This window comes from Phyllobates terribilis, unplaced genomic scaffold (genome assembly GCF_046119375.1).
Source record: "Phyllobates terribilis strain yellow unplaced genomic scaffold, ASM4611937v1 Scaffold_69__1_contigs__length_7402412, whole genome shotgun sequence".
NCBI lineage: Eukaryota > Metazoa > Chordata > Amphibia > Anura > Dendrobatidae > Phyllobates > Phyllobates terribilis.
Window position 1 is genome coordinate 7,374,737 of NW_027362829.1, and position 27,677 is coordinate 7,402,413.

At 45.4% G+C, this 27,677-nt stretch overlaps 1 protein-coding gene and 1 long non-coding RNA gene across 3 annotated transcripts in view; one reads left to right on the plus strand and one right to left on the minus strand.

The window, feature by feature from the left end:
* Positions 1 to 27,141, minus strand: part of LOC141194367 (uncharacterized) — a 30,881-nt gene extending 3,740 nt beyond the window's left edge. The window contains exons 1-2 of the long non-coding RNA XR_012267098.1: positions 26,760 to 27,141; positions 24,480 to 24,618 (exon numbers count right to left, since the gene is read on the minus strand). This is a non-coding gene — a long non-coding RNA (uncharacterized lncRNA). The remainder of the gene's footprint in view (positions 1 to 24,479; positions 24,619 to 26,759) is intronic.
* On the plus strand, positions 1 to 27,655 carry LOC141194366 (uncharacterized). Of its 2 annotated transcripts, XM_073662280.1 has the most exons (9): positions 86 to 138; positions 3,500 to 3,585; positions 3,951 to 4,825; positions 5,282 to 5,392; positions 5,730 to 5,873; positions 7,520 to 8,168; positions 21,504 to 21,745; positions 22,105 to 22,280; positions 24,848 to 27,655. In XM_073662280.1, exons 3-9 carry the CDS (start codon positions 4,790 to 4,792, stop codon positions 26,469 to 26,471), a joined length of 2,982 nt encoding a protein of 993 aa, XP_073518381.1. In that variant the 5' UTR covers positions 86 to 138; positions 3,500 to 3,585; positions 3,951 to 4,789; the 3' UTR covers positions 26,472 to 27,655. The 2 variants fall into 2 exon arrangements, with proteins under 2 accessions (XP_073518382.1, XP_073518381.1); XM_073662281.1 differs by lacking the exon at positions 3,500 to 3,585 and having other exon boundaries at positions 1 to 138.
* The last annotated feature ends 22 nt before the right edge of the window (positions 27,656 to 27,677 follow it).

Consider the following 27,677-nt stretch of genomic DNA (forward strand, 5'->3'; position numbering starts at 1 on the left):
GTTAAAAATGTGTCTCTACTTGAATATACCGGAGTACCTTTTGGCATTGCTGGAAGAAAAGTGTTATGCTGCCATCTTGGAAAGGATTTGGCTCTTCCACAAAAAAAGCGATATGTCCAGGCGACACATCAAAAACAGGTACAATTAAATTTGTATTATAAAGTAGTTCAACTTATTATATTGGCTCTTTACTAATCCTGATGATATACTGGTTAAAATTTCAGAGTGCACCTAGTTAGCAATATCCTAAATCTATCTGTTATATAGATATTATTGCACATTGTGCATCATAGGTGTGCGGGTTTCATAACACGGTCATGGAAATAAGACATTACAAATCTTGTCCTATAACTCCAGTACAAGTACCTGCCTTGTTACATAAATACTGTATCAATCCAAACTTCCTTTATAGTTATTGCCTCAGAACTAAACTTAGTATGTAAAAGCTGTATCTTAACCAAGCGCAATAACTAAATATCCTACCACAACAAAATTCTGAAAACATACAGAAGTCAGCTCCCCACTTCCATGAGTGCACGCATCATGCTGTGAGGCATGTTCCAGATGCAAATAGATATGTCTTTCCGCAACAAAACATCAGATTTTTTAAATCCTTTTTTGCTTGATGGATTGTGACTGAATTGTTGTAATTCAGCTCATGGCTTAAAGTTTTTTAGATTTTAATGGATCTACAATGCTGGATTTATCGTTATTTACAGCCCAATATTGTTCCCAAAATAAGTCTAATAGACAGATTACCAAGGTTCAGTTCTCAGAATAGGGAACAAAGTTCATTACCTAATTTCCTTCACAGAAGTTACCCTGATACAAAAAAAAATGGTGTACCCAAAAATGAGGTTAGGCCATAATTACGCTAGCATAAGCATTCACAGCTCATGAATATAGTGTTAGATCCATGGTCTGTGCAAATATGCAGCACCAAGGTGTGTGTTCTCATTTTATTATATATATTTTAGTATAATATATACAAATTTTTTTGACTTTCGATATAGATGTCTTCATTAGATTTTATATTTATGTACTAAAATAGATTATGTAATAAAAATGTAAATATAGTGTTACAATTTTATAGATGTATGTCTTTTTTAATGACTAAAAATGTTTAAAACACTACACACATATATTTGCCAGTCAACTTCCTATGAACGAGAAGAACCCTGACAGTCTGTCCAAAATCACTGAGAACTATGCATTGTCACGTGGTGGCTGTGTTTGTACCACAGTTGTGTGCGCTCCTGTACTGTGCAGATGCATATGACTAGGCCTGGATGAATGGACACAACACTCACCAGACCTTACCCAGATGCAGTTTCTTTTTTGGAGTTATCAAAGATTAGAGGTTGTCCAGTACCATAACTTTTTTTTTTTTGTTCAGAAATCTTGCTATTATGTGCCTCTCCATTATTTTATTTTAGCAATATTATCTTTTGATCATGCTCTAACAATACATCCTCATTGCTGATAAATCTCTGATGGGGTTAATTGACATCTTCCTCCCCTGACTTTCTGCTTCTATTACTACAATTTCCATCATGCATTGCACTGGCCTGTGAGGCAACTCACTCAAAACTCCACCGAAACCACTCCTTCCCGTATCTTCATCCTGCTGCATCTTAGTCCTGCTTCACATGTCTATGTATCCAGTACGTGTGGTGTCCATTTTCACAAGTTCTGGAGACACGTTCACACGCATACGAATTAAAATCAATGAGGATCTTCATAGCTGTATATTTTTACAGACCATGTCCCTGTTAACCATGCACGTGTCCATGTGATCCACACGGAGACAAGTCAGTTTTTTTTGCAACTAGCACAGATGACACACCGCACACAAATGTGATCCGTGTGACATCTGTCTGACACATAACGTAACAAATACATGATAAAGAAATGAATGGTTTGTGTAAAAGATGTGCAGAGATAGATAAATGATGATGTATAGAGATGTTCTGCTGTAGGAGGCCATCTGACATCCTATGGGCCTAATTTTGCTTAATTCTGTATAGAGTATCACATGCACAGCTACCCACGCTTATAGTCACACCAGTCCTACTCCGTGGATTATGGTACAGTGGCATAATCTATGGTAGCTAGACCCCTCTAGTCTTCATTTCAGGTGAATTAACAGCTTGGCGTTACCTTTATTTTTCATGTGTAAGCAGTGGTGCGGCCATTTTTCCAAAGTCTCCCAGGAGCAGTTTTTTACACATGACAAAGCCAGGCTTCATGTTCCTCAAACTAGTATGAGCAACCTGTGTGGCCTAAATATATTTGCGTCGCTGCCGGGTCCGTGGAGTCTTCTCGCGTCGCTGCCGGGTCCGTGGAGTCTTCTCGCGTCGCTGCCGGGTCCGTGGAGTCTTCTCGCGTCGCTGCCGGGTCCGTGGAGTCTTCTCGCGTCACTGCCGGGTCCGTGGAGTCTTCTCGCGTCACTGCCGGGTCTGTGGAGTCTTCTCGCGTCGCTGCCGGGTCCGTGGAGTCTTCTCGCGTCGCTGCCGGGTCCGTGGAGTCTTCTCGCGTCGCTGCCGGGTCCGTGGAGTCTTCTCGCGTCGCTGCCGGGTCCGTGGAGTCTTCTCGCGTCGCTGCCGGGTCCGTGGAGTCTTCTCGCGTCGCTGCCGGGTCCGTGGAGTCTTCTCGCGTCGCTGCCGGGTCCGTGGAGTCTTCTCGCGTCGCTGCCGGGTCCGTGGAGTCTTCTCGCGTCGCTGCCGGGTCCGTGGAGTCTTCTCGCGTCGCTGCCGGGTCCAGGTGGCAGAACCTTCCCAGATGACCATTTAAAGGGAACCTGTCAGGTCGTTTTTTACTCCCTAACCTATCACTACCTGTCCCTGCACCTTCCTTTTTCACAGCCAATATAGGGCAGTTTTAGGTCAGACGAAGATGGTTAGGGATGTGCTAGGAAGGTGCAGGGGACAGGTAGTGATAGGTTAGGGGGTAAAAACGACCTGACAGGTTCCTGTTAATAACCTTAGTGATGGCAGCTGAGGCTGTAAGAGCAGGGATGTCTGCACATGGTGTTCATACTCCATACTAAATAAATCAAGATGTTTTGATAGTTTCATTTTTTGCCAAATTTACATACTAGCAAGATGTCTATCATTCCACCACTTTTCTTCTTGGGTCTCATTCACAGTGATCTTTTTTGATCCGTTTTGTTTTGTTTTTTTTCCTCCTTGGAAAACTGCACCAAAAACGGATCAGTCACTGCGTCTGCCAGCAAAGTGAATGTGATTTTCAATTTGCCGTGCAGACGTCAGCGTTGTTGACTGCTGTATTAGTGGCGCAGAAAGTGCATCCACAAAATGAGCGTCAATTACTGCTCCATTTTTCTGCTGCGCTTTCTTCATTATACATAAAAAAAAAAAAAAAAAAAAAAAAAAAAAACAACAACACAGATTGGTATTCACACAGTCCCTTTGATGTTTTTTTTTTTTTTATTTTATTTTTTTTTTTTTACTGCACTTTCCACGCGACAAACGTTCAGTGGACCTGGCCATGTGACTGTCAGGTGACCTGTTACTGTGCAAAACCTGGAAACAACTCATCGCTGGACACCGGACATTGGGGAAGGTAATAAAGTGTCTGCCTGTGTCCTCCCTGCCCTTTATGGATTAGTACTGCATTTTTGCTTTGAAAAAGCAAAAGTGCAGCATTAATAAAATGGAGCAAAAAAGCAACACAGACGCATGATGCATTTGATGCTTTTTTTCCAAAAATGATCTGTTTTTTGATGCAGAAACTGCACCAAAAACGGAGCACAAACGCTCTGTTTGAACTAATTCAAGGTTGCGTTTTGTATTTAACTACAACTCTCTAAAATGAACATTGTTAATATCACATTGTTAATATCACAAAATTAAAAAAAAAAATGGTACCAGGTGTCATCTTGTCTTGATTATTTTTTTTTTATTCTTATTTTTTCTTTCTCAAATTAGCTGTGAAACATGACAACTCCTTAATGTGATTCGTCTCTACAGATTTTGATATAAAGATGTTTTGGGCTCCTCTTAGTCTTTCGACTTACAAGACAAACTTTCCATTCAACTTCCTGCTTTGACATTGTAGAGCAAGAGCGAACCTGTCCACCCGCAATACTATGGCTACAACATACTTTAGAACAAATGACGTTTTAATCAACGCTTCATCTGTGGGCTTAGTCTCCTATATCAATGGCACACATTTGTAGAATGATTGAACTCTTGCTAGCCGGGTTGTTTTTTTAATTGAAAAAAACAATAAAACATGATGATCATCAGATTGTGCCGGAATAATGTTAATACATACATACACCACAGCAAAAATATGGAATCAGGGCAAAATGCTCCAGATCATAAACTCAATTTAGATAATCAGACTCCAAATTAAAACTACACCTTTATAAACAGATAACAGAATTATTAATGTATACTGACCACATAGTACACTTCAAAGTTCATAAATACTACACACCATGTCCAGAATAATACATGCCGACCCCTCATATACTCAGTACATTTGATATATAACATTAAACCTTTATAAATGATAAACAAGACACACAATCTGAACTTGCATCGTAGTTAAGTCTTCTTTGTCTCTGGTTCCGGATGGCAATATGTCTGACGTCCATGTTATGACCTGGTGTGCGGTGGGCAAGCTGTTCAATTACAGTGGAAACACCATTCACTCAGTCAAATCTGCTTGTCCTACATCTTCCTGCCCTCTTCCTACAAAGTTTCTTTGAGATGACCACACTACAATCAGCACAGTACATCAGATTGCACTACAATCAATTATGGATCCACTTAATATGAAGATGATATATAAAAAGGTAATGACATTTATAAGCATACTATTACTGTTTGTTATTTAAAGGTAAGCTGTCATCATGATTTCTAATGCTATTTACAGACCTGCAGGTTTGATGTGCAGTCAAATTGCGTTACAAGTCATGTGTTACCCATAATGCATCTACACATTAGCCTATTTACATCTATTACATACTGAAAATGTACTGCTCTAGATAAACATCCTATATGGGTACTTCCGTGTACGGTTTTAAAATTTATGCTTTTAGTTTATGTAACATTTATCATGGTTTTTCCAAAAATTATGAATTCACCCCCCCCCCTTTCCTCCTCCCTGAAGAATGCCTTACCTCCTAGTGGCCACCAACAATAACAAAAGGTCATGTATTCCCCCAATGTCACATGAGAGAATTTGGATATTTTGTCTTTGAAAATATTTTGGTTTTAATCTTTGTAAAATTTCCATGCTCTTCCTGCAGACTGGTGATCATGGTTACATAAAATGTAGAAAGCTAATCCAGGCCACTAAAAAAATGGATTGTCCTGCCAAAATATATGTATATCATATCATAAGATATCCGGATTTTCAGGTATGTAACAAAGTTGATGTGTAACCTCCTCCCAATAAACAAATTTTACATTGTGTTTTAATTAATTCCTTGCACCACATTTATAATTTGACATATTTGTGGCTGAGTGTGTCTTGTTTTCTCAAAGCTTTATTTTTTATAGTTACAATTTTGAGCCACATTTTAGTCCATTTATCTTTTTTTTTTTAATGCTGAGCACTGCTTGATGCCTCAACTATTAGTTTCTAATATGTGAATGTTCCTTTTAACTTTTTTATAAAATGGCTTAGTTTCACAAAATAGTCAAGAGAAAGGAAACTACATCTATGTATTTTTCTTTTTTTTTTTGTTTTTTTAGATCACAAGAAACACAGCTTGGCACAAAAGAATGGCATCTAAAAAAATGAATCAAGAGATTACAAAAGACAACAAAGTTTTACACTGTTATGTTGTTCAGTTTCCAAAACTGTCAGAGCATAGAAACCACCCTATAGCTGGAGAGGTAATGGATTGTGTTTCAAAACATGTTGACAATTGGAGGTTAGATCACCGATTCAACCCACCTTTATCAAAAAATGTCCATATTGTCTTTAAAAACTTTTTATATCATAATATGGATTATTATTCATAACTATCTAATGGGTGGTTCCCTTTCACCAATTTGGTCGCCATTTACTATAGTACCTGTGTTAAACAATATCTACAGTGCTAGAGCGGATGAGCTGTGTGATTGGCTGCCGTGTTCTTCATGTAATTCTACATCTGTCATTCTTTCTACATTGCACATAATTATCCTTTTAGATTTATTTGGCTTCCAAATAAAGTATATTAAATGGACATACTTATAATGTGCCAACACAAGTGGCCCTCATAAGTCTACCTCTTGCTAAAAAATTCATATCACTTAATGGATCACTTTATTGTGCTTTAATAAAGCAAACTGGACATTTTAAGTCGCTTCACGTGCCTACCTCAACCGCCACAGTGTGACTGTGTATAATATACATGTATATATGTGTCTCTATCTCTATCCTGACTGCGCATGCATGACGCTCAGTCTGGCTCCAGACAGAAGCAGGCATGGACCCTTTACAGGTAAGAGGAGTGTATGGCACTGGAGATCGCGGTATGCGTAGACACAACGCATACTGCGATCTCTGGCGCCATACTGACATACTTACCTGACCGGGAGGAGCGTTGCCACGGTGCCTCTCTTCTGGCCGGAGACCGGGGGCAGGAGTGAGGTGTTGGATTGGTGCATGCGCATAGCGCTATCCAGCACCATTTTACTGAAGACACATTTGCAGTGTTCAGCAAAATGGCGCCGGACAGCGCTGTGCTCCGGTGCCGCACTCCTCCCCCGGCCTGCGGCAGAACAGGACGCTGCAGCGCTGGAGCACAGGGAAGAAAGGTGAATATAAGTGTGTTTTTTTTTTTTTTTTTGTGTACAGCGTGAAAGGGATGAGGGGGCCACACATACCGGGATTGGGGTGTGAGGGGGGCCACGCATACCGGGATTGGGGGATGAGGGGTGCCACGCATACCGGGATAGGATGGTGGAGACAGGAGGGGGGCAGCACATACCAGCATGGGAGACCATATACCAATAAAAATGCTCGCCACCCGGGCGTAGAAGGGTTCAATTGTTAGTACTGTATATATTATATTATTGTGGCGGTTGAGGTAGGCACGTGAAGCGACTTAAAATGTCCAGTTTGCTTTATTAAAGCACCATAAAGTGATCCCCAAACAATAAAAAATAAAAAGGGTTTCTTTGCAGTAAGACAGGATACACAGTCCTAACAATGGCATTTCAAGGTTAAAGCAGCACACAAAAAAACATGGAGCATGACACCGCGGAATTCTTACCTCTACAAATACAGATAATGAATTTCACTTGGAGTTTGTCCACCATATCACACCCCAGGCTGTGGATTTGTGAGTAGTCAGACCCAACCATCTCTGACTGCTCAGTAACCTATCTGACACTTTCTAGCTAGCTTAAATCAGATGATAACCATCTGATCCATATCTTCCATCTGTATGTAAGTTAATATGAGATTTTGTTGTGTTTACTTTAATTCTGGATTCGATATAAAGTTTGTTTTTTATATGACTGATAAAAAAAATGTTGTAATTATTTTTTAGGTAGCTAATATCCGTGAAAAAATCGACCCAAGAGTTGTGGACAAAATTTTGGAGCTTTACCAGAGTGGTATTCGTAAAAAAAGAGATATCAAAAAACTCGTGGAGCATTTTGTCGTTCAAGAGCTCTTCACAGGGCTTGATCTTCCACAATCCTCAAGACGAAGATATTATCCCACGTTGAAGGACATCACAAATATAATGGGTCGAACTTCTAAAGGGACCACTACCTCTGTGTTTGACCAAAGCAAGGTATTGGATTTGGTTTCTAAGTGGCAACAAGAAGATAATAGAGCCAGCATTTATTGTCGTCCTCATTCTGTAAAGGGGGAAGACCAAGATGAGCAAAAATTTCTTTTGTGCTATCAAAGACACTGGCAAAAAAGACTCCTTTCAACCTATGGTAATAGTATTACACTGCTTGATGCCACTTACAGGACAACAAGATATGCACTACCTTTATATTTTCTTTGTGTACGCACAAATGTGTGCTATACTGTGGTAGCTGCTTTTGTGGTTCAACAGGAACGGACTGAATATATCATAGAAGCTTTGAAAATGATTAAGGACTGGAATCCAACTTGGAACCCATCTTGTTTCATGCTTGACTTTTGCTTAGAAGAAATAAATGCCATCGCACAAGTATTTGCAGGTAATTTTAAGATAAAAAAAACTTTATAAAAGGTTATCTTTTAACATCCCAAGCATTTGTCACTAACATTATTTACACAAGACCTTACACTTATCACTCTAATCCCTACATTTTTATATAAATATTTTTTTTTGCTTCCCGTAGTATTTGGATTGAGAAGAGTGTTACAGTCCTTGAAAGATGCGTGTGGATGCACTCACTTTTCAGCAACATCCATCACTAATGGAACAGGAGGCAGGGCTGCAGTTACTTTATGTAGTTTATTGTATCTGAGGACATCCAGGATCCATGTTGATAGAAGCTGCGGGAGAGGCCAGTACTGTGCCATCTTTTGTTTTTATAGCTTCTAACTGTGAAACATTACTTCTTCAGGGACCAGACATACAAGTCAGTGACATCAGCACTAGTCCACAGGTTCTATCACCACCCTCAAACAAACTATTATCACAGGATGTTTCTAGTGTCACTGATTGCTTTTATCTACGCTCCTTTTGACTTCATTTGAGGGTGGTGACAGAAGCAGATTGTTGGTGCTGTTCTCACCTCTGACACCTTCCTTCACCCAAGATGCAGGACTAGAGATGGGCGAGCCTTTGGAAGCTCGATGTCACATGTTGTCTGCTCCGCAGTCCACGTGAATTGCTCCACGCGTGACACTCTAATTCGGTTCGTCGAACTTGCACTATTCGATGAACAGTTCGCCGAGCTTCTGAATCCCATTGAAAACAAAAGGAGGCAAAATCAAGGGTCTACAAAACACATTATAATGGGCACAAAAGCTGCCAAACACAGCTCAAATTTGGGACAGACACAAGGAAAAGTGCCATCTATTTTCCAGAGTTAAAATTTTCATCATTATGCATGCATGGAAAAGGCCTGGCCCAGTATTTCAAGCTTCAGATGTAGGCATGGTGCTCAGCCCTGCTAAATACAGGAAACAGACAAGGAAACCCCCAAAACGAGTCTCCACATTTCAAAAAATTAGGGCCAGGTACCACCAAAATGGCATCAAGTGGCCCACAATAAAATTTGGAGAATGGCAATATCAATGCAGCATACTGAAAAGTAAATTGTCTACTCAGAGCAGTCCACTACTGGGGTGGAAAAGTCCTTGGAGATCTATGACTTCATCTTGATGAAAGTTAGGTGGTCTACACTTTCAGGGGACAGTCGGATGTGCTTATCCGTCAGGATGTCGCCAGCAGCGCTGAAGACATGTTCTGAAAAAATGCTTGCTGCCGGACATGACAAAACCTCCAAGGCATGACTGGCAAGCTCAGGACATTCTTCCATTTTTTTGAAGCCCAAAATGCAAAAGGGTCCAACTTCTCCCTTCCTGCCAATGGCATGGATATTGAACTCTAGATACTCCTGCACCATCCTCTCCAATCGTTCACTACGTGTCAAAATTGTACTCATTTATACTGGTGGATAGGCTGGTTGAAAAAATTGGTGAAACGTTTCCAAGAAATTGCTGACACAAACATTAGCAGAAGCAATGTATGGTGACGACTCAACGTCCCCCCGGTTTGTTAGTGTAGATTTGTCATGCGTACGGTGTCCCTCAGTACTGTGTTGGGGAAAATCAGTCCTAAGATTGTATACAAGCAGCTTTTTTTTTTTTTTTTGGCTACTCCAGCATGCGTCCCTGTCCAGGGCAGGAAGTATCTGTCTAAACTTACTGTTGAACCGCGGATCCAACAGTGTCGCAAGCCATTATTTGTCGTTAATTCAAATCCTAACAATACGGGCATCATATTGCAGATAGTGCAGCAAGAAGGCGCTCATGTGTCTGTGTACATGAGGCTCAAGTCCTTGTGTTGCGGAGAGAGAACATTTCCACTTGCTTCCTCCGTTCTCTCCCGCCAACCTGGGACAACAGAAAGGGAAATCATTTCTTCCTTATCTCCTGACTGTTCTGTGCCCAACACCTCTTCATCCTCATCTTCCTCCATTTGTTCCTCAGCTCCTGCATCTTCACCACCAGTTTGTCTGGTACCATTAGCTCCTCTGTCGCTCTACTCCACCTTGACATGCCACCTGGCTGTGTGACTAGAGTCCGGACCTTTTGAGATCTTCATCCCCTTTCCACGTCCTCCTATTCTTGCTCCTCCTCTTCCTGTGGTACCACCACCTCATCCTGTAGATTTTTCCAAGTTTTCTCCAGCATGTAGATGAGTGGAACAGTGATGTTGATGACTGCATCGTCAGTGCTAACCATCTTGGTAGCCATTTCGAAACTGTGAAGGAGGGTGCAGAGGTCCTTGTTCTGTGCCCACTCTGGAACATTCATTTGCACCACATTCAGCTTGCTTTGAGTCACTATACGCATCTTTACTATGCCAGGGCTTGTCGCTGCTGCCACAGTCGCTGCAACATGTGCAGAGTGGAATTGCACTGTGTTGGCATATTGCATATGAAACGGTTAACCGGTTGTCCAAAAGACCTCTGTAGCGATGCTAGTAGATGAGCCGTGGGGTGAGAATGGCGGAAGTGAGCACACAGCGACCGTGCCTTGTGAAGCAGCTCATCCAGGCCGGCATAGTGGCGTAGGAATTGCTGGACAAGGTTGAGGATGTGAGCAAGGCATGAGTGTAGAGCCACCACCAGGTTTGCACACTGCCTTCCCTGGCTCCAGGTTTAGCAAAGACATCCATTGGTCAAACTCGGCTTGCATAGCTGTCTACAACTCTTCAGCTGTGTGACTTGCATCTCCAAGGCATTTTAATTTAAACACTGCCTAATGGCGGAGAGCCCTGGCAGTGCAGTACAGAGTTGGGGGGAAGGGGGGAGTTGAACTGTTACAACATTAAGGAAGAAGTCGAGGGTGCAGCTGGAGGCCCTAGAGGAGTTGGATGAGGCAGAAGCATTGGATGAAGAGGTGCAGGCAGAAGTTTGTCCCAAGTCTTGAAATCCACAAGACTTGGAGTAGCCCCATCCCCCGCCTGGCCTCGCAGCCACCAGAGTCACCCAGTGGCCAGTGAGGGAGATGTAACGCCCCTGGCCATATTTGCTCGTCCAGGTGTCAGTAGTGATATGCACCCTGTCAGTGTTTCTCAAGGTACAAGTAATGTCTGCGACATGCTAATGTATCGCAGGCACAGCTTTCTTTGAAAAGTAGTGGCGATTGGGAAACTGATAATAGGTGTCTGCAACGGCCATCAGCTTGCAGCAACCATCTATATCCACCAGCATTTCCGTGGCCAACAAATGGGAGATGGTCAACTTCAAACGGGATGTGTTGAATAAAATAATCTTTTCAATGACCACACCTGCGGGACTGAGGGCTGGCTGCTGTACTGACAGAGGGTGGATTAGGATGTACCCGACAAACTGCTGCACTGTGAAGGAGGTGCAGGCTGAGATGTTCTGGTGGGTTTACAAACAAGTGGTGTGCTCGGTGTCTGTAATCAGTCCAGAGAAACAGTTGTGGCTGAGGATGCAGCGCTTGTCGGGCTTGCAGCCCTCAGTCTCTGTGGGAACATGCTACTGACTCGCCCCCTGGGCCTTGGGGCACTCGGATCCGGGCAATAGGGGGAACGATGGGAGTAGTAGTGGCAACCCGGTTCCGTGGCTCAGGGTGGTCAGGCCAATGGTAGTCTGCTACGTTCTGCTGATAATGTCCGACTACGCCACCCGTGGATTTGCGGTCATTAGGAACCGCCGCTGCAGGGCAGACCGCTGGGGCTGATGATATATGCAGCTGGGATGGTGTGACTCCCCACGGGAAGAGTGCGGCCCCAGGGCAGTATAATGGATGGTGGGAGCAATGGTAGTGAGAGTCCCGGTGCCGATAGTGCTGGAGGAGCAAGGAGCACACAGACAACAAGTTGCAGTCCAGGGTCTTTACTAAAATAGGTAAACTGACCCATAAACAGTCCCAGCTAGGAGGGGACCTGGATGTCTGAGAGCAACGGGGAAATTGGCCCTGGTCAGGGTGAGGTTGTAGGCCTACCGTGCTTTCTGCGCTCCTTCTGGCTATCTCCTCGTTATAGGGTAACAGCCCACGCTTCCGAGCTTTCCGTGTATTCTCGCCTGTATGGCCTGCGACGTGGGTTCCTTTCTGCTCCCAGCCTTGTACGGCTTTACTGGTCCCTTCGGTTGTGGCAGGGCCTCCAGGCTTCTTAGGCCAAGGAATATACAGTCCCTTGCGGACTGGTTCTCTGCTGGAGGATGTAGAATCCTCCCAGCCTCAGACACCAAAGTCTGGTAAAGTCAGTCTCTTATCTGCCAAGACAGGCTTGCTTCGCCTCTTGTCTCTGGCTTGTGGCTCTCCTCCTGCCACACTTCCTCTTAGGTGCAGTGCAACTGTCTGTCCCTGCTCTGCTCTGGGACAAGTCTCAGTGCTGAGACAGGCCATCAAGTTCTCCCTAACCCTGCCCCCAGTACCAGCTTTTATAGGGGCAGCCAGCTCTCCCTACTGGCCTGAGACAGGAGGCATTGCATGCTAATGTTCCCCTGACTAGAGAACCTCCCCCTTGCTCTCAGACACAGCTTTAATTACACTTGTGGCATCCAGGCCAGGGTGACACACTACCTAACCTCCTTTTCAGCAGCAGAAGGGAAGGAAGGGAGACACAGATCCATTACTAGTGGGTAGGCGGAGCCCCACAGGATAGTTCACCTCAGATTAGAAAAAAGTGATGACCGGCCCCTTCAGCTTAGGCTCCTCCTACTCCCATGTCCTTCAGTCTAAAATTTGAGGTCGCAGAGGATAGTCGCTGCCTTGGCAGCTCCTCAGAAAAAAAATTTCTTTTATCATTTCCGGAGACCTGGACCCCCCGTGGTCTAGAGGTCTCAGGGGGTCTCGGCGCTGCTGGGACCCCTGACCCTCCCCTGGCAGATCTGCGTACCCCCTAAGGAGGTCCCCGCAGAAGCCTGCCGGCCCCGGGGGATACAGGGCTCTCCCTGGCGGAGACGCACACCGCTTCTGTGGGGTCCCTGCACGCTCCGCCGTGGGGGGGAGCAAAGGGCCACGGCGCCACATATCCCTGGGGGTCCCTGTGGCGCTCAGCTGGGTAAGTGCTCTCAAGGTCTGAGTGCTTCAGCGGCTGCGGCGGCAGCCACTGTTACAAGTGGTGACTGCTGTTTTGTCCTTGCAGGAAGGATATCACCGCTGCATACGGCGTTTGTGTAACTCTCTGCTAGCAGGGGAGCAGGGACGGAGGAGCCGCGGACTCCGTTAGTATGCGGCGTGGGGCGTGGCTTCGCGCCTCTCTGCTGCCTGTCATCTTAGTCTCAGGCAGGAAGCGTGCGCTGGAGCTGACCCAGCCCCTTCTTCTTCCGGGTCCTTCTGAAGGCGTCCATACTTCGTGCAGCGCCTCCTGCTCCCTGCTCTCTACACCACCAGACACCGGGAAGAGCAGTCACCGCGGCCAGCTGGTGAGTCACTTCTGCCTTTTAAGGCAGAAGATTCCTTTTTCTCACTATTGCAGCGCAGAGCACCTTACTGCTGGCCTGTTAAGGCAGACAGGGTGTGCTATATCCGGCGCTGCTACCTCTGCTGAGGAGGCTCTGGGACTCGCACATCTCTGTCCTTTTAAGTCAAAGGTGTATTGCGTGGTCAGCAGCGCTAACCCCTTCTGAACGGGGTCTGGCCTCATCAGGGCAGTTAACCCTTTCTGGATGTGCATGCTTCTGGGATCAGAGGGTGAATCACCCTAGTCTGTTAGGTTAACTTTTGCTCTGCAGGCAGCTGGGGTAGCTCTTCTCCCTCTAAGGAGGAGCTTTAACCCTTCAGTGCTTGGTGATTTTCTGTGTAGGAACAGGCTGTGGTAGCGGAATCACACATCCTCGGTTACTGTACCCATTGTAAGGGGTTATTACCGCCTTATCTGCGACGCTCGCAACTGTGTGGGGGCATGTCGTATCAGGGACTAGGGGGCGCGGACCTCTCCCCCGGTCCGCTTCAGGATCGGTCACGCGTATCTGATGCGCCGGGGTCTTCGACGGCATCAGGTTCGACACTGGTCGTGGGTCTCAGTGATGTTAAAGTGGAGGAGCTCACACGCTCCATTGACAGTCTATCTGACCTCCTGGGTCATTGGGTATCAGCTAAGTCCCAACCGACGTCACGAGGCAAGAAGCGCCACAGGCCTGTGGTGGCGCTGTCTCCTCCGCGCAGTGTCGGAGGCTTCGGAATCACCGACAAACTCTGCTGGTGAGATCTCAGATTCTGATGAAGAGGATCGGCAGGGTCGCTCTGCTTCTCTTTCGGGCCGCGTGGACTCTTTTATTGGGGCTATGCGGGAGGCGTTACAGCTGTCTGAAGAGGTGACGAGGCTCCCTGGCAAGTCGGCCCGGCTGTATCAGGAGTCGCGTCGGGCTCGTTCGACGCTGCCGGCGCACGATGAACTTAACGAGGCGGTGGAGAAGGAACTCCTGTGTCCGGATAAACGCTTCCAGGAGATGCGGTTTTTTGATGCCCCGTATCCCTGCTCCACGGAGACTATCGCTAATTGGGTTCCCTCTCCTGAAGTGGACGTACCATTGTCTCAGCTGAGCAAATCTTCTTTGCTTCCTGTTTAAAGGGAAGGCGAGTCTACAGGAACCTTTGGACAGAAGGACAGAGTTAGCGGCGAAGTCCATCTACGAGGCCGCGGGTCATGGATTCCGAGCGGCCTTGGGGGCCATGTGGGCTGGTGAGGCTTCTCTGCGGTGGTTGGATCAGCTGCGGACGGCGTGGCAAGATGGGACTCCGCTGTCTGAGGTGGAAAGGCTCTTCCAGCTGTTGGAAGAGGCGGCCCGATATGGCAGGGACGCAGTGCGGGATACTACTTCGGTTCTGTCCAGGGCTCAATCCTCGGCCATCACAGTCAGGAGAGCACTGTGGCTTAAACAGTGGACTGGAGACGCAGTATCCAAACAAGGTTTGTGGAGTCTGACGTACAAGGGCGGTCAGCTTTTTGGTTCGGACCTCACGGAGCTGATGGCCAAGGACAAGGATACGGCTTTGCCGCAGCGGAAAGCAGCGGCTTCTACATCTGGCAAGTCAAGTGCCGGTAGTGGTTGTCGGTACTTTCGGCCCAGGGGACGGTTCGGTCAGCCCTCTTGGAGATCGGGTCGTCCCTCGTCTTCCAGAAAGACAACCCAGAAATACAGTACACCCTGGAAACATTTCCGTCAGGACAAACGGGAGGTTGACAAAAAGCACGCTAAGGCGGACTGACGCCAGGAACCCACTCGAGGGCTCTCGGGTGGGAGGTCATCTGCTACAATTTGGGTCGGTTTGGGCGTCCCACGTATCGGACACCTGGGTGACGCGGGTTATGTCGGCAGGCTATTTCATAGTTTCATTCTCGACCCCCGGACAGGTTTCGTCAGTCTCACATCCCGTCCAAGCCCAAGCTGACTGCTGCGGGAGGTCGACTCTCTTCTGCAGCAGGGTGTGGTGGTTCCGGTTCCGCCGGAGGACCGGGGAAGGGGGTTTTACTCCAACCTTTTTGTGGTCCCCAAAAAGGAGGACAAGTTTCGCCCCATTCTGGACCTCAAAGAATTGAATTTTCATGTTCGTACCCGGAAATTCCGTATGGAGTCTCTTCGCTCTGTCGTGGCGGCCCTGTCACAGTACTATTTCTTGGTGTCAATCGACATCCGCAACGCCTATTTGCATGTCCCTATCGGCAGGGCTCACCAGCGCTTCCTGCGTTTCGCCATAGGTCAGGCCCATTACCAGTTTGTGGCCCTACCATTCGGGTTGGCCTCGGCGCCCAGGGTTTTTATAAAGATTCTGGCGCCGCTCATGGCGCTCCATCGAAGGCAAGGAGTTACGATTCTCCCCTACCTGGACGACCTGTTAATTGTGTCGCCCACAGCGGAGGTGGCGGTGACAGCTCGCGATCTCTCCCTTCAGCACCTGGAGGACTTCGGGTGGCTGGTCAATTGGAAGAAGTCGTCATTGGAGTCGTCGCAGTCAATCCTGTTCTTGGGGATGCTTTTCGACACGGTATGGGCAGTGGTGTCCCTGCCTCCGGACAAACAAGCGAACCTTCGTCACAATGTCCAGGCTATGAGGTTGGCGATGGCAATGTCCCTTCGGAAGTGTATGCGCCTTCTGGGTCTGATGGTGGCGGCAATGGAAGCGGTACCGTTTGCACAATTTCATTCCTGGGGTCTCCAAAATCTTATTCTGACCCGTTGGGATCGATTGGCGGCTTCGCTGGATCGCTGTCGGTATCTCCCGCAGGGTGCGAGAGTCTCTTGGATGGTGGTTACGTCCGGAGGCTTTATCCCTGGGGAAATCCTTCCTCCTCCCACGGTGGTCGGTCATTACCACCGATGCCAGCCTGACTGGCTGGGGGGGGTTTGGAACGATCTCTGGGTTCAGGGGGTCTGGTCGTCAGAGGAGTCGTCTCTGCCTATCAACATCCTGGAGTTGAGAGCAATATTTCTCTGCCTCCGACATTGGACAGTCCCTTTGAGCGGTCTGCCGGTCCGGATTCAGACGGACAATGCGACAGCTGTCGCGTATATCAACCATCAGGGAGGGACGAGGAGTTCCAGACTCATGATGGAGGTCTCTCGGATCCTGGTATGGGCAGAGTCCAGGGTTCCAGCCATCTCCGCGATTCACATCCCAGGAGTGCTGAATATCACGGCGGACTTCCTCAGTCGCGAGCAGGTGGATCCCGGAGAATGGAGTCTTCATCCGGAAGTTTTTGCACTGCTGTGCTCCCGCTGGGGGACTCCCCAAGTGGACTTGATGGCATCCAGGCTGAACGCCAGGATTCCGACGTTCACGTCCAGGTACAGGGACCCGGAGGCTGTGGCGGTAGATACTCTAGTAGCCCCGTGGGACCATTTCGAGCTGATCTACATGTTTCCGCCGGTATCCTTGCTTCCTCTGGTGATCCGGCAGATCAAACTCGAACGAATTTTGGCGATTTTGGTGGCGCCGGATTGGCCGCGGAGGGCGTGGTATTTAATGCTGGTCTCTTCTGGCGGCGCCTCCGTTTCCACTGCCTCTTCGCCCGGACCTGTTAACCCAAGGGCCCATTCGCCATCCGGACCTGAAGTCACTTCGTTTGACGGCGTGGCACTTGAGACCGAGATCTTGACCCGTCGGGGGTTTTCGGCCGAGGTCATTGCCACCTTGCGGGCGGCCAGAGGTCCAGCTACGACTAGCATTTATCACAGAACTTGGGAGGCCTTCTATTCGTGGTGTTCTGGATCGTCAAGGAACCCGAGGGTTTTTTCCATTCCCAACGTCTTGGCTTTTCTGCAATGTGGTTTGGCCAAGGGTCTGGCGGTTGGTACCTTGCGGGGTCAGGTATTTGCACTATCCGTGCTTTTTCGGAAGGCTATTGCCTCGCGCAGGGATGTGCATTCGTTTTTTCGTGGGGTTGCACGTCAGTTTCCGCCTCGGAGGGCGTTTGTGGCTCCTTGGCGGCTCAATCTAGTCTTGGGGGCTCTTCAGCATGGACCGTTTGAGCCTATGGATTCAGCTACGCTTTACTTGCTTTCTTGGAAGGTGGCCTTCCTGGTGGAGGTCACCTCTTTGAGAAGGGTTTCTGAGTTGGCGGCACTGTCTTGCTCGCCCCCTTTTCTGGAGTTCCACTCAGATCACGTGGTGCTTCGTACCCATTGCGATTTTCTGCCTAAAGTGGTGTCGCGTTTCCACGTCAATCAGGACATTGTGTTGCCCTCCCTCTGTCCGAAACCGAAGAGTCCAAAGGAGCGGGCCTTGCACGCGTTGGATTTGGTGCGGACGTTGAAGTTCTATCTTACAATCACGCAAGGGTTTCGGAAGTCGGACACTCTTTTTGTGATTCCTGCTGGTCGTCGGCGTGGTGTGCGGGCTTCCAAGGATACTATAGCTCGGTGGATACGTTCGGCTATCCTGGAGGCGTACCAGCTCAAGGGCGAGCCTTGTCTGGTTAAGGTTCGAGCTCATTCCACGAGAGCTGTTGGTTCGTCGTGGGCTTTTCGTCAGGGGGCCTCGGCAGCGCAGCTCTGCCGGGCGGCTACCTGGCGCTCCGTTCACACTTTTACTAAATTTGATAAAGTGGACGTGAGTGCTTCCGCCGATGCGGCCTTGGGACGGAGGGTCCTGCAGGCGGCGGTTTTAGGTTATCTCTTTATCTCGTTTTCGGCTCTTGTTGCGCGCTTGCCTAAGTTGTTGGGGTGTTGGCGATTCTGCCACGGTTTCCCACCCTTGAGTTCTGGACTGCTTTGGGACGTCCCCCTAGTAATGGATCTGTGTCTCCCTTCCTTCCCTTCTGCTGCTGAAAGACGGATTTTGGTAAGACCTTACCTGTAAAATCCTTTTCAGCGAAGGAAGGAAGGGAGACACAGCACCCTCCCATGGCAGAAGTGTATTATTGTTTTCCAGATGCGGCGCGACTCCTCTCTGATGGCGGTCATCTGGGCTGGGGTCGGCGATCTAGGGCTCTGTTCCAGCATTGCCAGCTCATCGCAGTTGTCAGGTCCAGTGAGTAGTGCCTGGGACTGTGTGTTTTTTCTGTTATATGCATAACCTGTTCTCTCGCATTTCTGAATTTTCGGAGGGGGTTGTGTTGTTCCGCTGGTGTTGTCTGCTCTTCCTTAGCTTGTGTACGGACTGAAGGACATGGGAGTAGGAGGAGTCTAAGCTGGAGGGGCCGGTCGTCACTTTTTTCTAATCTGAGGTGAACTATCCTGTGGAGCTCCGCCTACCCACTAGTAATGGATCTGTGTCCCTCTTCCTTCCTTCGCTGAAAAGGATTTTACAGGTAAGTTCTTACCAAAATCTGTCTTTTTTCCTCCTCTGCTGAGCTGGTCAGCTGCGTTACTCTGGGCTCATTCCAAGTCAGATCTAAAACCTCATCATCCGCTCTGTTGTCCAACTCCTCGCCATGAGTCGCCCTCCTACACTTGCTGCTCTGAACGTACAGTGCGGGTTTTCCTCAGGTATCTGACTCTCATCATCGCCATCAACTCTACCCCGGGGGGTTAACGTCTGGCAACCAGGGTTTTGATTTCTGCTAGAACCTAATTTCCTCTATCTCCAGAGAAAGATTGCAAAAGATTTTGGGCATCGGTTCAGATGCTTTCCTCCTCTGGAGTATGTTTGGAGCAGACCTCTGATGCCCATGGAATATAATGTGTGAACATCTCAGCAGAAGCCGTCATCTGTGTTTCCCCAGTCATTTGTGCGGTTGGAGACTTGTGAGTGTGACACATGGGTAATTGGGGCGCCACCTCTGAGGACTGTACTGTTTGATGATGGGGTGGAGGAACAGGACAGGCCACTTGATGCAGTGGTTTCCATTAACTGTAGCAAAAGCTCTTTCTGGGCCTCATCCACAACTCGTATTTCTCTGCTGCTGGCAAACAGAGACTGGAGTAGGCCATCCAGTAACAGAAGTTGTCACTTCGCTTGGGATACGACGATAAGCCAATGTTTGGTTACTACTGCTTTCAGTAATATTACCAGTAGCACCTACCCCCACATACACCTCCAACACCAAGACTAGTTCCCCTTTACAATAAACTTTTTCCCCTTCCCCTTTCCACCACGACCTCCGGATTAGGGATGGGCAAACTGTTTGGGTTCGTGACCGGGGTTGCGGCGATAAAGTAAGCCAATAGTTAATAATGTTAATATACTTACCGGGTGCGCATTCTCTCTTCCTGGTGTGACGCATCGCTCCGTCACTTCCAGGCCGCACCTTATCATCTTGGTGTATGTAATTGGCTGTGGCAAGTCACGTGACTATTCTCCCTGGAATTGACACAGCGTCGCGGCACAGCTGAACGGGATAACGCGGACATGGTAAGTATAATCAGCCTGATTATTAGCCATTAACTTGCTTTAACACTGCAACCCCAGTCACGAACCCAGGTAAAAACCACAAGTTCACCCATCCCTACTCAGGATTTCCCACTCGGCTTTTCTGCACACAGATTTGGTAAGCACTTGTTTGAGGCCAAATTCAACCTTTTTAGGGGAAACTGATGGATATGGCAATCGCTTCCTGAATGCAAAAAAAACCGCAGCTTTGGCAACACACACAGGTTTAGGAATTACACTTGTTCTCGGCACAAAATGCTAAAAAGCGATGGAGTACTAGCTATCTAATTGTGTAACGCGGATGGAGCTGTACGGAGTGCAGCAGCAATGTGTCTAACCAGTAACACTGAAAATGGTGGCGACTGCAAATGTCTGCTTCTTATATCCCTACAGACGTGATTTTGGTATCTAAAGAAACAGCCATAAAATGACACAAGCCCTTGTGTCTTCAACTTATGGATGTTTTATTCGCCCTGATTGGCGGCTGACCTGCAACATGCACACAGAAAATGCCGTGCAAGAGAAAAAAAATAGTCTGACACTACTGTTCCCACACCCCTCCTCTCAACAAACACATGCAAACACATCCCACCCGCTATCCTACCCGTTATCCTACACAGTCAGAAGGTAGAAGAAAAGCATCACTTAAACGCAGTAATGCTTTTTTTAATCCGATCACTCACTGAGCAAACCTTTGTTCGCTGACTTTTTTGGAAATTGGTCTGGTCTGACCAACCCAAACTGAATCGGCCATGTTCTTGCCGAATCTGAAATGGGCAAACACGTTCGAGCAAAGTTCACTCATCACTATCCAGGATGTCTTGTGACGGCTGAGAGTCAAGACTCCTATAGTAAATAACTGCAGCCCCTCCTCCTGATAGCATTGTGTTCCAGTACAGGTGAGGGATGATGAAGAAATGTAATTGCAACCCTGGTCTCCTGTGACATCCTGTTCTTTGACAAGACAAAGTGAAGGAATTCCCTCTCTCCCCTCGCCGCCACCCCCCCCCCTCCTCAACCCCAAAAAAGGGGGGGTTAGCTAGATAAGTATAAGTGTTTTGTTAGTTTAGAGTAAAGGTAGTTACATTGATAATGGTTTAAAAATAGATATTTTGAAATGAAATGTTGGGTACTGGCCCACACATTTTTAAGCAAATCTTCATTATTGTGGTGCTCTGGACCTTTTTTGGTCATGCATAGGTTAGAACGGTTATCCACTACTTGGAGACCGTTTCAGCACTGTCTCTCCTGGAGCTCTTGTAACATTGCTTGCAGGGAGGTATTGTGTGACATATCCAGTGTCCACTGCTGTTACTTCAGGTTTCTGATTTCTTAGGAGGGGTGAGTGAAGCGGTTGCTAATTGAACACATTGGATGTCATGCAAGCACTGGGAGAGCCATTGCTGACCTCTGGAACAGTGCCAGAAATTATGTAGGTATTATTTTGTTGTGGGTAAATTTAGAAACTGAGAAGGGGTTGGCTGAGTAGAGGACAGCCCCTTTAAATATTAGATACAAGTAATAGTTTAGTTAATTTGTAACTTTCTTTAAAATATTATGTTTAGATGCTGACATAAAGTTGTGTGACTTTCATCGGGAGAAAGCTTGGACAGAATGGGTTAACCAAAAAGTGCATGGTGTTCATGAAAATAAAAAAGAAGTTCTGGCCTTGCTTCGGGGCATAGCTCTTGCTTCTTCAAGAGAAGAACATGATACAGCCTTGGCTACTCTAACATCTAGCAATGTCTGGAAGAGAAATAAGATGTTGAGAATGTGGTTCTCACATAAATGGCTACCGGATATAAAGGTAAACCAACAAATATCTTTTGATTTTAGATTTATTGATACTATAGATTTATTTTATGGGTCATTATGATTATATTAATATCCAATATTTCAAATCTGATTGAAAATACTACCTAATCACAGGCAAGTAAATTTTTACTCAAAACAACATATATTTTTTGCATCAAGTACAAAGAAACATAGTTTTTACAATATGCAGAGCAGGGTTAAAGGCTTGCTTGGCATAACAAGCTGTATGTTATCTATATCTTGTAAGTAAAATCTGTCTTCATAACACCATTTTTTTATTTTTAATTGTTACTTTATAGGGCTGCTTTGCCGTATCAGTATGCTCTAACATGATTTTTTTTTTCTTACAAGAAATGGGCACATGTGTATCGTACTGGGACACAACAATTTGGAATCAATACCAACAATGGTCTAGAAAGGCAACATCAGACTTTGAAGCATTCTTATCTATCAAGTCTGAAAAACTGTAATTTAAGCCAGTTGATCCGTGTTCTGCATTTTGAATTTTTCACAGATATGTATCAAAAGTAAGTCCTTTTCAGTACTTTTTAGTGTATGCCTGTAATCATACATATCATGAACTTAACCTTACCAATAGTGTTAAATATTTTTTAGCTGTTTTCTTCTCCCATTTACCTGCATTTTTTCACATAGGTTTTTTTCTAGTTAGTAAATCAATTTAATCTTTGAATATTCCTTTTTAAAGGGATCCTGTCATCAGATCCATGATGCCCGAACTGCAGGCAGCATACATGATACTGGCTAGATTATATTGCAGATGTGTTATCTTACTCCAGGATGTTGCAGCATTTCTTAGTAACTCTGAAAAGCATGCTGGGAACCACGTGTCTCAGATTACAAGTGCAAACAGCAGGTCCTTCCCCAAACTATTCTCCCTGTCCTGCTCTGTATGACTGACAGGTCTCTCCCTATCAGTTTTTGAAGTGTGATGTACAGAAGCTTTCTGTGGACAGACGTGCTTCAAGCACTTGTCATCTAAGACACATGGTACCAGCATGCTTTACAGAGTTACTATGAACCAAGATATCTACAATATAATGTAGCCAGTATCTTTTATGCTGCCTGTGATTCAGGCATCATGGATCGTATTTCGGGTTGCCCATTACTTAAAGCACAATTTATCTTTTTTTTTTTTTTTTTTAACAGTACAGTGGTGCTTAAATGCAAGGCCTCTGGCTCCAGTCTTTACACTCACCTGCCTCAGTTTTCATCTGTTTCCAGCGTTACTACAGTTAGTGGAGATTTGGGATCTGCCAGCAGCTCCAGTTTTTTATGGGGTTGCTGTAGGTCACAAATCAATACATCTTTACGAGAGCCTAGATCTGCCTCTCATACTGCATTGAACACTTGTGAGGTTACTTCGGACTTCTATACAAAAGATGTTGCCATAGGAGTGACGCGGCACTTAAAGGATGAAGCCACGGGTCGGGAGGGTAAGTATAAGACAAGAGGCAGGGGAATTAAATTTAAAGCACCACTCCAGTGGTGCAATAAATAAAAAAAAAAAAGCATGGAATGTTGCTTTAAAGCCAGAAACACACTGGGTGAAATGCATGTGAGATACTCCCACGAGTCTCACATGCCTCAACTGGCACGACCACCGGCTCTCTGGACAGGATCGGGTCAGCAGCTTTACAGAAACACATGCACCTGATACACTCCTGTCCAGAGAGCTGGCGGTCGTGCCAGGTGAGGCATGCGAGACTCTTGCGAGTATATCGCATGCATTTTGCCCAGTGTGTCTCCAGCTTTAAGGGGTTGTCCACTTGTAGGACAACCACTTCTTATTCTCCATGTGCGCACCCATCTAAAAAGAAAAAAATACCCTTGGGCCGGCACTGTTCAAGCGATGTCAGAACGATCCTTCCTGGAGCCTAGATGACATTGTTATGACAAGCAAGGTCCGAGACTAGTCACCTCCACCTTCATTCTCCTTGCCTTGGTATGCAGGAGCAATTGATATGAAGTGGGTGGCAGATGCAGAGTTCACTTAAGAATTTGAAGGTGGGGAGAAGGAAACTGGTGATGATTGGTTGTGAAGCTCACATGTCATAAAAATGGCACCTGGGCTATGGAAACGCGAGTTCGGACATCACTGGAACCGGACTGGCACTAGAGGGGAGTATAGGCTTTATTATTCTGGGGTTGAACATGGGGAGTGAGAAGGAGTAGTCCAAGCATTGGACAACCACTTTATGCAAAACCAAGAATGGGACCAAAAAGTCCAAAATATAATGCTTTTTTTTTTCACATAATTTTTGAAGGCTATGTTTTAAAACTTCATTTATTACTATTAAACAGGTTCTTGTATTTGTTTTTGTTTGTTTTTAAATGACAAAACAAAAAATGGGTGTATAGATACCCCAGAGTGAGTGTTTCAACTTCAAATTATTTTTTTTTTCTGTTTGTTGTAGCAGACTAATGAAATTAGAATTTTGTTTTAATCACATGAATATCCACATCATCCATTGGCAAATGATAGATTTTGAAGCCACAACCTCTCTACTGATGCACTGTACAGCCAGCTGTCAGTCAGTGTCGGGATGTGTTTACAGCCACTGCGCACTATTTACTGATGCACTGCTAAGGAAACATCTTCAGTTGTTCATGGCTAGGGATGGGCGAACTGTTTGGCTTTACCCGGGTTCGTGACCGGGGTTACTCCGTTAAAGCAAGCAAATAGTTACTACACCTAATATACTTACTGGGTAGGCGTTCTCTCTTCCTGCTGTGAAGAATCGCTGCGTCACTTCTGGGCCGCCCCTTATCTTCTGAGTGTATGTGATTGGCTGTGGCCAGTCACGTGACTATTCCCCCCGAAAGTGATGCAGCACCGCAGCAGAGCTGGAAGACAACGCAGACTCGGTAAGTATAATCAGTATGGTTATTAGCAGTTTGCTTTAACAAAGCAACCCCGCTCACAAACCCGGGTAAAACCGAGCAGTTTGCCCATCTCTACTCACAGCAGCAGGGCTTTCAGTGCGGCTTCCAAACCCTATTAACCTGTCAATTCACCCTATACCTTCAGGTTAACAGCTTTTTTTTTTTTAACTGACTTGTTTTATTTTCACAGATACGTACAGATGAATTTAACGAGTTCTGACTATTACCGAAAATACGTCGTAGAAGTCCCATCGTTTTTAAAAAATCGGCCTCGTGGATTCATTGACCATGTAATGCAGCGTTACTACAGTGGCCTTGATTTGTCACACCTTAAATGTTTGGACTCTGATAAGGGACTTTTTGAAGTTAAAAGCGAGTCTGCAATTGACTTAGAAAAAATGCATACTGTTTGTGTTGGATTGGATGGGCCCACTTGCACATGCAAAGACTGGCAGAAATTTCTGCTACCATGTAAACACATGTGTTTAATTTTGCGTGTTGCAAATTGGCAGTGGCATGACATTAATCCAGCATACTCTGAAAACCCCCTTTTTATCCTGGATAGTGATTGTTTTGTGGACACAAACACTAGGCATTGTGACAATGGTTTACAAGAACACGAGTGTAGACCACAAAATAGTGTCCGTTCAGATCCAACACTGCACGAATTGCCCTCTAGGAGGAGAAATCGGCTGACCTATTTGATTCGCCATTGTGTCAAAGTGTTAAAAAGATTTATAGACTCAGTATATCTTTTGGACAATCAAGACTTTGTGAAACATCTCACTGTTGAATTAAGTAATTTGTATTTACAATTACGGGAACAAATCCCCCAAGAAGGTGGCTTGCCACTGAAACCAGCACCAAAAATAACAGTCTCAAAAGCTATACAGGAGCTTCCTGTAAGAAAATATGGGAAACAAAAAAACATGGACATTCACAGAGTAGGATCTAAGGCAGAGAATAAAACAGCTGATGTATGGGAAACTGTGAATGTAGATGGACAAGGGGCTACCCCACAAACACCCCCAACAGAAAAGCTGGATTGTGTGTGGGTCACTGTAAAGAATATAAAATTGAGCTTCAGGGATCGTGCCTTGATAACCGAGCAAGAATGGTTAGACGATAATATAATTAATGCGTGCCAGAATTTAATTATAAAAGCATGCCCTAAAGTATCAGGTTTGATGGACACAGTAGTGTTGGCCCATTCTGACATTCCTTTGGTAACTGGCAGCCATATCATCCAGATCCACCATGTTGGCGCACATTGGCTAGTTTCAGCATGTAACAACAATTCGGTCACTGTATTTAACTCATTGCACTCCTCTTCCATTTCTGACACTCTGAAAAAACAAATTTTGAAAATGTACAAACCACTTTTCCACGGCTGTAATAAAATTCTGGATGTTACAATTATGTGTTGCCAGAAACAAAATGGAGCAAATGATTGTGGGCTTTTTGCAATTGCCAATGCAGTGGCATTAGCCGAAGGTGTAGATCTAAAGAGTGTAGAATTTAACCAGGCTGAGATGCGCAGTCATCTAATTTTATGCCTAGAAAAGGGTCGTTTGGAATTATTTCCTTATGAAACCAAGCTTCGTCAGAAAATATATAAAAAAAGGTTAACTCTTACAACTTACTGCCTTTGCCACGTGTACAAAGCACATGAACATATGGTGGAATGTTCCTTGTGCAAATCATGGTTTCACTTAGCATGTGTAAATATCAAAAAAGATGACAAACTTGTTACAACAAGAAAACGCTTTTACTGTCCCATGTGCCTAGAGAATAAAAACAAAAATTTACTTTAGGTAGGGTTGGGTGTTTTTGATATAGATAGAGATTATATATATCTATCTCACACTTAGAGCTTGTCCACCTTTTGTGGCTAGTTGCTAGTTACTTTTCTTGAATTCATACGTTTATGACCTAGAAAAAAATATTTAGCAAACTAGTTGTAATTGAAAATTTTGCACTATTTATCTCTTATGGCTGCTGTATTACAGTGTCTATTGTGGCTGCAGAATAAGTTAATAAGGTCAGGCACATAAAATAAAGATTAATCAGATGTGTTGAGGACCTATTTTTGTGGTACTTACTATTATACAGTTGACACTTTATCCTCACAGACTGCACAGTTCTCCACTCCATGCAATGGCTGCTGGTGAAAGCACATGTAACTAGGCCCATCCATCAGTCTTCTCCTGTAGATTTGAAGATTACAATTGGACAAGGCTGATAGAAAGGTCTGGTCAAATGCCCGGCCTCCTCTTCAAATGTCTGTTAAATAATCATACTGTCTTCCAATGCTGACCTTAGGTTATAGCAAACTTGATGGAACTAATTTTAATTTAATATTTACGAGTTGGATTTCTTTTTCTTTGCACTTTACCACTTTAAGTGGCTTGAAATAGTTGTTTACTATTCTATTTATATATGCATATTATGTGTGTGTGTATAATATCTGTTGCACATTAACATATTCGCTACAAACAAAAACAGTAAAGGGTTTATCACATGAACAATATACACTTTAATAGGTCTTGGAATAATGATACAGGTATGTAAAATTTGGCTTTATGAAAATTTATTCAAATCCAATGACTGACTTTTATTTTTTTTTATGCCCTGACCCCCCCTGCCCACCCAAAAGTATTGATTTTGCCCCCCTAAAAAATGCACACAAAATTGCGTATAAGCTACATGTACAAGAGACCTCTTTATTGTACCCACAAATTTACACTATTATATATAAAAATGTGTTCACCAGTCATTCGGCAACATTATTGGAAATTAATTTTTGCTCCTATTCCCTTCAAAGCTTCTCTCGCTCCCTTTTGTCTTATACAAGGCTGTGGACCTTCTCTGTGAAGCGCCCAGTAGTCGTCCCCCATCATGTTCACCTTCCATCACCTTATTCCACAAGGCTGTATACAAGTCCCCAGGCCAGTCTGTAATAATTTAAAAAACAGCATTTATTCTCACTGGAGGGGCAGCCTGGTCTGTTGGGCCTTGCT